Consider the following 12,061-nt stretch of genomic DNA (forward strand, 5'->3'; position numbering starts at 1 on the left):
ATAAATTATATATAAACACTCACTTCTTAAGACACACTAGTATTAGGAAGATCAAAACCTAGTAGCAAAAAAAATGTTATTTCCTTTCAGTAAACAACGAACAATTAACTGGATTTTCTTCTTTTTTTTTAAATTTTATTTTATTATGTTATGTTAATCACCGTACATTACATCATTAGTTTTTGATGTAGTGTTCCATGATTCATTGTTTGCGTATAACACCCAGTGCTCCATTCAATACGTGCCCTCTTTAATACTCATCACCAGGCTAACCCATTCCCCCCACCCCCTCCCTTCTAGAACCCTCTGTTTCTCAGAGTCCATAGTCTCTCATGGTTCATCTCCCCCTCCGATTCCCCCTCTTTATTTTTCCCTTCCTACTATCTTCTTTTTTTTTTTTTTTTTTAACATATAACGTATTATTTGTTTCTGAGGTACAGGTCTGTGATTCAAGTCTTACACAATTCACAGCGCTCACCATAGCACATACCCTCCCCAATGTCTATCACCCAGCCACCCCATCCCTCCCACCACCCCCCACTCCAGCAACCCTCAGTTTGTTTCCTGAGATTAAGAATTCCTCATATCAGTGAGATCATATGATACATGTCTTTCTCTGATTGACTTATTTCGCTCAGCATAATACCCTCTAGTTCCATCCACATCGTTACAAATGGCAAGATTTCGGTTTTGTTTTGTTTTGTTTTGATGGCTGCATAATATTCCATTGTATATATGTACTACATCTTCTTTATCCATTCATCTGTCAATGCACATCTTGCCTCCTTCCGTAGTTTGGCTATTGTGGACATTGCTGCTATAAACAATGGGGTGCACGTACCCCTTCGGATCCCTGCATTTGTACCTTTGGGGTAAATACCCAGTAGTGCAATTGCTGGGTCATAGCGTAGCTCTATTTTCAATTTTTTCTTCTAATTACTGATCATGCATCAGATTTATTTCAGTTCATGTATACAAGCATTCCATGATTTTGTATTTTCATTTTAATTCTAAGTTCACTGACATGCCTGGCAACCACACCTTGGTTCAAACTCTTTCGGGGAAGTTTCTAAAAGTGATCTGTAACGTATCTCCCACAAGATATCACTGTGTACTTATTATAGAGAAAAAAGTCCAGGTCCTTGAGACAAGTGATGGAGACAGCAGGGGCACCCTGGCAAAGAGGCAACATTGAAATAATTTCTCTAATTTGTCTAATTCTACCTTGTTAAGTCTTCCTAATAATAAAATTGAATGAGGTTTAGAAATGAATGGATTTTCTTCTCCTAGGGACCAACCAGCAAATCGATTTAGGAATAACCTTCTTTGCCCACATATGCTAACTTGACTTAACCCAGTGCACTGAAAATCCATCAAAATATAGTTCAGCTTATCCCTTCGTGATAACAGAAAAACAAAAACAAATACAAAGTTAGCGACGTCCTCACTCAAGCTACTGCTTTCATTTCTCTTTGAAGAGAGTAACACAGTAGCTGTGTAATGGAGCCTCTCCATTTTTACTCACCCATCTCGTCTCCAGAAATAACCACCCTGAGCCAAACTGCAGCCTCAACTTGCTTAAATGAGTGCTCTGTGATGAACTACCAGTAGTTTTCCCAAGCAGTGTTTGGGTTCTTATTGGAATGTGCTCGTTTCTCTTATAATGTTAAAAATGTATCTACACTTGTTATAATAAACTGACTATATTTACAAATGACCGTAAAGACTAATCATGGTGAGTCCTTACCAGTGAGAGAGAGAAAGAGAGAGAGAGAGACAACCTCTCTCTGAAATAGCATAATTTAGGGTTCAATATTTAAGATGTAATATTCCAACATTTTCAGCTGTTGGACCTGGTCCATAGAATTTAAATTAAATAGTCTGCCTGTCTTCTTCCACAAATTCCTTTTAAAAAAAAAATCTTTAAAGTCAGATTACTTTTTCAGGTCAGAGGACCAATTTGAAGTCACATTTTCTATCCTGTAATATATTCCTTTCATCCTCTTCACTTTCCATGAAAATAAACCAGTCTAAGATTGCATGGCATCTCTATCCTCAGAAAGCCTTCACACAAAAGTTTCCTGCTGGTCTGGCATGACACTTGGCACTCTGAGGTTTTCCTGTCCCTGCAGGCCCTAGAATATATTCAGGCTTTCAGCCAAGAATCAGGAGGTTGGAGTGCAGGGCTATTTGCCAGCATCTAAAACAGACAAGCAGTTCACTTTAACACTATACTTTGCGACATCCATTTATTAAAGCATTTGTTAGAGCCCAACACTGTTGCGGGAAGAGAACACCCCCACTGGGATGCTCCGAGGGTAAACTTCATCTCCACTCACAGAGCCCACATAGGAGAGATCTAGTTTCCACCCTGACATGGTGAGATTTTCATGAAAGCCACCCGAAGCCCTCTATAGGGAAGGTCGCACGTTCTAGAGAACAGAGCCCTGCCTCCCAAGCCAGCATACTGAATGGGCTTCTCCCTTCAGTCACTGAGTAACTCTGCAGAGGTCACCTGCCCTTCCTGTCTCAGATTGTGTCCACACACAAAGAAAATTTAGGTTAGAAAAATGCTTTAGCTTCAAGAATGCAGATGCTGGAGGTGTTTGCCTAAGTCATAAAATATTAGAGAAGAATTATACACCTACAAAGTAGGTCTAAACACATTTTTTTCAGTTACAAAGTTTCTAAGAACTGTAACAGGATTAGAACATTGCTCTCACAGTTAATCAAAGTAATACAGATTTGAAGGCTCTATTTCAATGGAAGGTGAAAATAACAGCAAGAAGAATACAAAGAATGTAGAAAGCACATCTTTCTCTCAGGTGCCCACATGTTTCATGAGCAACCTGCAGCGTACCCAACAGGCCACTCGGAGGACGGGGGTGGCAAAGAAAGCAGAACTAAAAAGCCTGCTTCAGTCTTAATTCACCCAAGTCTAGCTCCTGCCTTGGCAGCATACCTTGCTGCTATCGAAAGACACTCGGACTCCTCCTTATGGCCGGGCGCTGCAGTGCGACATACAGCAAGAGGCGAGCTCTTCTCCCAGAAAAGTGAGTCTCTGTACTGCCCCCCTATCTCTCTGTTTCCCTTTCCTTTTCTTCCCTTAGATTCAATTTTGATCCCCTACTTACAAAGTTTTCGGGGATAGCCATACCCTCAGAAAATAAGACCTGCATTTTCCATTGGGTATAAGGAAAGAAAAGTGTGCCATACCTTGTGTAAACTGAGTCACACTGTAGTTGCCTCTGTCCAGGTTGAGGAGATATCCGTGTTGAGGGGCCTCTGTCACAATAAACCTGAGAGAAAAATGTAGGCTGTCTCTGTCCTCCGCTTTCAATATTTTGCTTGTGATCATGAAGCCCAAGTGACCAGTAGCCAGAGTGCGAAGTGTGGAGGCCCCTTTGTTCACGGCAATTTGGGGGACACTATCGTCAACAGCTAACACCCGGATTTTCATCACTTGGGGTCTCCTTGTTTCAAATATTGTATCAGGGAAAACATAGAACTCTGTATGGGAACCATCAGTCACCGTGAAGGAGAAGCTGTCTTCACTCGACTCAGTGCCATCGTGTCTGTAGCTGATTAAGTTTTCATTCAAGTCTTGCTTGGTAAAAACCGTGGCAGGTCTGGTATTGTTGAATAGGAGTTGACCATGAACAGGCACCTGGGTGACAATGAACTTCAGAAGTTTGTCAGGAGTATCTCTGTCTTCGGCAGTGAGTTCAAAGGGAGTGATCAGCTTGTTTTCACCCTCACTGACAACCAGGTTATGGATGGTGACCACTGGCTTTTTGTTATCCACATCACTAATGGAGATACGGAATGTCCGGAAGACAGGGTTACGTCCATCGGTGACTTGAAACTCAAAGCTGTCCATCTTGACTTCATCATCAGCTGTGTGGATGTAGTAGATTTTGTTGCCAGCCAGTTGGAGCTGAGTGAAAGATGTGATGGATGCTCCAAGTTGATCTGTGCACTCTAAGTGACCTCTCATGGGAGCCCTGGTGATAGTAAAAACTAAGTTTTCATCAGGACTGTTCAAGTCACTGGTGCTTAGTAAGTCTGTTGTGAGGGTGACTTTGCCACCTTCTTTCAAGGATACTCCCTTGCTTATCACATCTGGGAAGACAATGTCAATGCTCCCAATGGAAACATAAAAGTAGCGATCTATGAGGGCATTTATTCCATCAGTCACATCAAATTTAATTAGGTCCCGAATGCCCTCTTGTCCAAAATGGACATACTGGATTAAGTTTCTGTCCACTTCATCCTGGGTGAAATTCATGCCCAGTGTGATATTTTCAAAGGCACCTGTAGGTTTTTGTCTCTGCAATAAGCCATGTCCTGGCCCATAACGAATAATATAAACCAAAGATTTGTCTTCAGAGTCCAAATCAGTTGCCATTAATATTTTGTTGTTGATAATTTTGGTTTCCCCAATTTCTATTTCTAGTCCATTATTGATGGTCATTCTGGGGGTCTCATCATCAACTGGGATAACTATAATGAGGACCATCCTTTCCACTGAGTGCTTACCATCCGTTAGTCTTATCACAAAACTGTCTTCCTGAGTCTCAGAGTCATCATGCTCATAAATAATGCTTGAACTCTCTATGATCTGGTCCAAGGTGAAGCTTTCAACCAAAACTGTGCCATTTATCAGCTGGTTCATGATGTGACCGTGAGTAGGAAATTGGGTAATAGTGAAAGTTAGATCATCCGGGGGAATGTCAGCATCAGCAGCATTGAGGATGGGCGTATCGATCACCAGACTCATGCCTTCCATCACCATAAATTCTCTCATAAATATTTCCGGCTGTTCATCATTGGTGGGAATGATGACAATGGGGAAAAAATGTCTCTCTGAAAAGTTAATGCCATCAGAGCAACGAAATATAAATCTGTCTTCCACAGGTTCGACCCCTTTATGGACACTCTGGACATAGTTAATATGACTCTGCCTGAGGTCTTTCAGGGTAAAAGCACTTACAGCGATTCCTGCTCTTGATTTCTCAGAGCCTGGAGCTGGCGAAATGTTTTCAACATAACCGGAGGTAGGCTGAATAACTATGGTGCACAAGATGTCATCAGTTAGTGAATCAATATCTTCAGCACTTATATGTGTTGAGGTTATAACACTTTTATCACCTTCCACGACTATAAACCGTTCACCCACAGAAATTTCTGGAGCCTGGTTATCAACAGGGAGGATGGTCACCCACACGGTAACTCCTTGGATAGTATTGCCACCTATTACCCATTCTTGAGACATATCTGACAGACTCAGGTTAAATGAGTCCCCTCTGGGCAACAAGCCTATCTCACCACTAGTGTGGGCATAGACGACAGAGCCCTCCAAGATGTCCCTTTGGGTAAACTGCTCTGCTGGAACTCCGTTGACCAGGATTTCTCCATATAAGGGTGGATCTTCCAAGACGAAAGTCAACATCAAATCATCAGTGTCCTCATCAGTCCCCTTGATTACACTGGCAGTGATTTCAGTAGCTCCATTTTCTAGAACATCTAGATATGACCCCAGAGTGCCAGCAGGAAGGCTCAGCATGGGGACCTCATCATCCACTGGCCGGACATTTACTCTAAGAGTGATGGGCACCACGTGGTGTCTGTCGCTGACCTCCAAGGAGCAGCTATCAGTGAGAGACTCATCCCCGTTATGGGCATAGGAAATCCGACCCTGTTTTATGTCTTCCAAGTGGAAGACCTCCCCTACATGCAGTATCCGTCCAGACACCCTCATGTGGCCATGTTTGGGCGCCTGTGTGAGAGTGAAAGAGATGTGGGCCATGTCAGTGTCTACATCAACCACATGCAACTCAGTCTCACTCAGGATGTGGTGGCCCTTCTCCTGAATGGTGAAACCAGTGTTGAGGATCTCGGGTGGCTGGTTGTCCACTGGCTGCAAGTGAAGGGTGAAGGTGCCCAGAGCCACATTCCCAGCTTGGTCCTCCACCTGGAACTGGAACTGGGCCACTCGGGCAGCCACTCCCAGTTCTTGCTCCGGGGGTCTGTAAGCAATTTTATGGTGGTTGATCTGGGCTTGGGTAAAATGGGCCACCACGACTGAGGGGTTGTCAGTCAGGACCAAGGTGCCCAGTGGGGCTGGTGAGTGGTTTTCATCTGTGTCCATGGGGGGCTGGGTCACCGTGTAACGCAGTTCTCGGTCATCTGTGTCCAGGTCAGTGTAGCGAAGCCACTTCCTCCTCAGCGGGGTGAGCTGGGATTCCTGCACCACCATCCGAAGGGGACAGCCGCTGCCCAGCTCTGGAGGGAGGCGATCCACAGGATGAATGCGTATCACAAACCTGTGTGGTCCCGACTGATTGGGGGGGTCATGGTTATCCTGGACTCGAAATGTGAACTGGTCCATCACTGGCCCGGGACTATGGGGCCCCGAGTGCCTGTAGAACAGCCTCCCCTCAGTTATGTCCCGCTGCCACCACTCTGTCACCGTTTGCTCATAGAATGCTCCCTGTCTCCTCCAAGGGCCCCTGCTCAGTTCCTCCTCCTCCTCACGGGGAGGATGAGTTTGGCGGAGAAGCAGATGCCCTATGGTTAAGGAGGGCGGCTCCAGCACAAAAAGCAGCAGAGAGTCATCTGAGTCAATGTCAGTTGCACTTAGAGCAAGCGGCAGGATGGGCGCCGTTTCGCCTTCTGCCAGTGTCAGCCCCGTGTTAGCGTTGAGGACTGGTGGTTGGTCATCCACAGGCACTAAGGTGATGGGGAACAGGAACTGCACCTCGTGCCTGCGTCCTCCATCCACCATTCGAAGGACGAGGTTGTCACTCAGTGAGCCATCTTTGTCATCGTGATGGTAGACCACCTGGCCAGCCGCTAGCTCAGCCACTGTAAAGGTCCTAGGGGCAGCGTTGCCATCGATGGCCCCCAGAAGAACAAGGTGACCATGCCGGAGCCCAGCCACCACCTCCAGCTGCACTGCCTCCAGGTCATCCTCGTCGCTGATGACCAAGTTTTGTGGTCCGATGCCCGCAGGGCCTGTAAGGGGCCGAGACTGGCCCTCGTAAAGAATGAGACCAGTGTTCCGGGTGACCACGGGAGCCAGTGTGTTCATGGGCTTCACCACTACCATAAAAGCAAAAGGGTCTGAGGCAGCTCCTTCCGGGTCTACTACCTCCAACTCCAGTTCAAAGAGACGCTCCTGGTCAGAGTCCTCAGACGGGGGCTGGTAGGCAATCTTCAAGAGCCGCAGGTCCCTCTGCGTGAAGGAGGAGAGGAGCAGGCTACGATCATCAGTACTTACTAGGTAGCCCTGGCCAGGCTGGAAAGGAGAGGTGAGGTTGAAGATCAACAGGTCAGAAGGCGACTCAGCATCCTCGGCGGCCAGCATGTCTGGGGTCAGGGCCGTGAGTACAAACTGGTCCACCTCCATCATCATCATGGCCACAAAACTGGGCTTGGGTGCGGTGTTCTCAGCCCCTCCTCGGATTCTCACCAGCACCTGGAAGTGCTCACGTTTTAAAGCAGGCCTGCCCACAGGCGAACCTCGAGAGCGCAGCTCCACCACCATGGGCACCCAGTCCCTGTTTGGTGACCGACTGGGGGCCGTGTGGCGGTAGCGCACGCCTAGCTCCTGGAAAGCTTTGCAGTCCATCAGGATTGGCTCCTGGGCGCCCCCCTCGCTGGCTCCACCTGGAACCTGCGGGTAGTGAAGGAGTTCCCCGTAGCGAGGCAGCGCGCTCAAGCCGGACAGGATGCCCACGCGACACTCCTCGGTCTCGGGCTGGTAGGCGAACTCCAGGCTCCGCGCGTCCAGGGCATTGCTGGTCCCCAGCAGCTCCTCCACGACGAGGGGCAAGTTCCGAGTCACAACCTCCAGCTGGGTGAAAAGCACCTCCACCTCCAACACCAAGGGTAGCACTGCTGCCCCTCCCGGAGCGTCGTAGCGCAGCTGCAGCCGAATGCGATCCCGCGACGGGCTGCGCGCGCCCAGGTGCGAGTAACGCACCTCTCCCCGGCCGAAGTCGCACGGGAAGCGCTTGGGACTCAGGCGGCCAGGCCTCTGGGCCAGCGCGTCGTTCTCTAGCACGGTCACCGCGCAGCGGTCCCCCGGTTGCACCTGCAGCACCAGGTCGTGCAGAGGATCCAGCCAGACCTCGCGGCCGAAGGGCACCCGCAGCCCACTGTTCGCCAGCACTATGGCCTCCTCGGCGGGGACCCCTGCAGCCCCCGCGAGATCCGGGGACAGCAACGCCCGGCCAGGGGCAGCGGGCTGTGCCGGGACGCACCTTACCAGTGACAGGAGAAGCAGCAGCAGCAGCACGAGGCGGGGCGGCAGCGCAGGTATCGGCTGAAAACTGGGGGGGTGGGCCACCCCGCCGGTGCGGGAGGCGATTCCGGGGGTCCTGGCCGCGTGCATGATCCGGGTGTTAAGAGTTCGGACAGGTCAGCCTTAGAGAGCGCAGTCAGTCCCCCGGCAGGGAGCAAGAGACCCCTCCGGAAAGTGCCAGGAACCCCGTACTCTGTAGCCGCGGCTGGGCCAGGATGGAAAGTTGCGCGGGCCGGGCCGGGCTGGCGCTGCTGCGGAGGCTGAGCCCCCTGGCCGTCCCGCTCCGCCGCCGGCCGCACACTGGCTGGGAGAACCAAGTCCCTCCACTCCTGCTTCCCAGGTCCCGGACCTAGAGCTTTGAGGGAAACTCCTTCCCTAGAACCCCTTTACTCCAGTCCTCCCAGGAGGCCAATCGTTGGTCCCGGGAGGAGGCCCCGAGCCCAGGGTTGGGTAGTGATATCTGCCAATCAGCTCCTAGGGGCGGAGGCGGGGAAACCGTGCCGAGGGGAGGAGATACAAGGCGCTACAAGTTGTCCTGGAAGCGAGGGGGTACTGGCGGTCTCGGGGTGCCCACCTTTGCTCACGTTTCGCTCCGGGATGCCAGGGTTGGGGTTCCAGCAGAGGAGTCGGGACATGCAGCTGGGCTTGCATCAGTTCTTCAGGTGCCTGGGATCCAGGATTACCCATTTTAGCTCCCGTCCCCTTCAATTCGATGCGGTCTCGCGCGGGGGAGTGTGTGGTTATTGCTCACTGAAATTTGCAAACCGGAGAGGAAAGTTGTTCGCAATGGCGCTTGTGTTTGACTCGAAACCCAGAGCAGTTTGGGAAGAAAGGCTGGGGCTTATTTGCAAAAGGACAGCTAGAATTAAAAGCCAATGCTAGAGCAGGTTGCTCACACACACACACACACACACACCCCACCCGGGGCCGCTGCTCTCTCCTCGTAAATTACAAGGGGGCACAGTCCTTGGTGGTGAGTTTTAAACAAGCCCCTCCTTTGCAACCAAAGTTCAGAGTAAGAGTAAAAGAGGTGGGTCGGGAGGGACGTTTGGAATGCGTGAGAAATGCAGTCAGTCCGATCGGAATAGCGAGACTAGCACCAAAAAATAAGATCTAGGGAATGTAGCCCCAGGCTCTCCCAAAGCAGCCGCTGTTCGGGTAGCTGTCGTTAGAAACGTTCCTGTTCTCTTTGCAGTAATTAGACCAAGTACAAACTAAACCTACTTGTCAGCATCACATTTCTTTGCATGCCAAGAGAATTGATAAATATCTGGAGGGCCAACGAAAATAGGTTAGCTCCCATTTCGGTGAGCCGGTTTTTAAGTCAGAGTTTGAGCTCTTCCTGCCCCCTTGTGTTTGTGCGGTTTGAAAGTGTGCGGATTCCCCTTCTGCAAGGTTTCTTAACAGCACGCACCTCTTCGAAGAAAAAAGAAGAGCCTTCACAGTTAAAACCCAGCCATTTCCAGATTCGTTTCTTGAGCAGTCTCGTTTACTTATCCTGATCAAAATGTTTTCTTTTGGAGAATGTTGTTTTCTGTTCAGTAACACAAATCAGATTATTAGTGGGAATATAGAATTGGAATCATGGTCATCCTGCCCTTTTCCTGTTTAAAAATAGTTTAGATTTGGGAAAGAAAAGAGTGTAAGACACTGCTGTGACATTTTCAATTTCAGTGAAAATTGAAGATCTAAAACGCAGATGGAGGTACATTTCGGTAAGAAGTACTTATCTTTATTAACCCTTCCAGGACGTTCCACCTGAGCTTCTCCAGTCCAGAATTTTGATCCCTGCCGGCACACTCACAGCTACTTTCCGGGTCACAACCCAGCCTCTATATGGAGTATTGCTGGGAAGTGTCAGATTCTGCTCCAGGAAGACCACTGAGCCATGTTTGTCCCTGGGAGTTAGAGATGGAAAAATCTGAAATCTTTCAAAAAAAAAAAAAAGCCAGACACAGAGAGAGAGAGATTAAAGGAGCCACTCATACCAGCAAACAAATGACATGTAGTTAATTGAATATTAATTGAACTAATTCTTAATGCTTTGCACTTTGGGGGAGCTTTAACTCCCACTTATGATTGATGAATACATTTCACAACTTAGTATAAAATGAGCATCCAGGAACCCAGAAGGGATGTGGCTGAAATTTTAAACATATGAGAAAACCCCCATCCAAGTCCACCGAATTCCAATTCACTTTGGTGTTATTATTTTATAGCTTCTTATAATGATTCATTATTGCAAACAGAATTCAAATTGTAGTGACAAGGGGAAATTTTACTCTTTCCCGTTCACAAATAGAACAAATGGAAAGATGCCAAATGAAATAGAACATCAGTTTCAGAATATGGGTCTTTATATATTATATTTCAAATTCTGGTCACATACTTTGAAAACTGTCAACTGGGAGCTGAGTGATTCTTATTCAGGCATTGTGACCCTAGGTCCACTCTGACCAGAACCAGACCAACAGCCTGACCCCTTGATGCTTCCCAGTGGCTCCAGGCTTTTCCTTTCTTCCTTTTAAAGTCCAACTCTGTTTGACTTGCAAGCGATGATAAGATCAGCATTTGAAGTATGGTAGTATGCCCAAAGGGCAGAGTTCAGTATTTTGTTTCATGGTAAGAAGAATAGAGGTCCACAGTTATTTTTAAGTAGCCTAAGGAAATCAATAAACTATAGTCTTTTTTTGACTTTTTAATTTAGCCTGCCTTGAAGTGATGGAATGATTCTTACTCTTTTTTCTTTTTTTTTTTTTTGGAGGAGGGGTAAGTGCCTTCATTATTTGTTGTTGTTTTTTTAATCACATAGGAAGTAACACATACTGTGATTTGCTTAAATATATTTTGCATTCATAGTTATTGATAAAATAGTGAAATATTAAATTCTCATCTGCAAGCATTATTTATGATGATAATCTCTTTTTAGGATAAATACCTCAGTGTTAAAAGATTTCTATACCTAAGTGGCAAGGAAATATTATTTTATGGCCAGTAGTCTTAATATCATAAGGGATTAAATAAGCTGGCAAACTTGTAATTTTTTTAAATCTGAGCTTAATTATTCAGTGCTCCTTTTATTATCCTTGTAACAGTGTGCTTCCTCTGGGCAAAATACTTTTTTTAAATTCTTAAAGTTGCTTAGCATATGAAAAACATGCTAAAATGTCCCCTCAAATCAACTTAAAGCTGAAATTATTCATTGTTAAAACTCAAATGACCTCTGACCTAGGGTTAAGCACCAGAGAACCTATTTCCTAAAATAAAGAAGGTTATGTGATGAATTGAAGATACAAGCGAGATATTCAGGTGTAAACCGACTCTGGTTAAATTTACACCTGGCTAAATTTTGAATGTAACGTTGTCATTCCAGAGTTTATTTCACTTTTCTTCTATCACTCTCCTGGCCTGTAAGACCCCCTTAGAAAAGGTGGCTTCAAGGACCCCTGTAGAGTGCTCCCAGATGAATGATGAAGCTTTATGCCAGGCACCTTTAAGAGCTCTCAATAGATGGGGCACCTGGGTGGCTCAGTTGGTTGGGCGCCTGCCTTCGGCTCAGGTCATGATCCCGGAGTTCCCAGGATCGAGTTCGGCATCGGGCTCCCTGCTCAGCGGGGAGTCTGCTTCTCCCTCTGATCCTCTTCCCTCTCATGCTCTCTGTCTCTCATTCTTTCTCTCTCAAATAAATAAATAAAATTTAAAAAAAAGAAAATCCTTTAAAAAAAAAAAAAAGAGCTCTCAATAGAATTGTAG

General features: G+C 47.0%; 1 protein-coding gene across 1 annotated transcript in view; it reads right to left on the minus strand.

Moving 5' to 3' along the window:
- The window catches only part of FREM2 (FRAS1 related extracellular matrix 2), a 156,377-nt gene extending 147,897 nt beyond the window's left edge, over positions 1-8,480 (minus strand). Inside the window, exon 1 of the mRNA XM_021678306.1 lies at positions 3,217-8,480. Coding sequence (XP_021533981.1) covers positions 3,217-8,398 — 5,182 coding nt within the window. The 5' untranslated portion in view covers positions 8,399-8,480. The remainder of the gene's footprint in view (positions 1-3,216) is intronic.
- Between the last annotated feature and the right edge of the window lie 3,581 nt (positions 8,481-12,061).

This window comes from Neomonachus schauinslandi, chromosome 3 (genome assembly GCF_002201575.2).
Source record: "Neomonachus schauinslandi chromosome 3, ASM220157v2, whole genome shotgun sequence".
Lineage (NCBI taxonomy): Eukaryota > Metazoa > Chordata > Mammalia > Carnivora > Phocidae > Neomonachus > Neomonachus schauinslandi.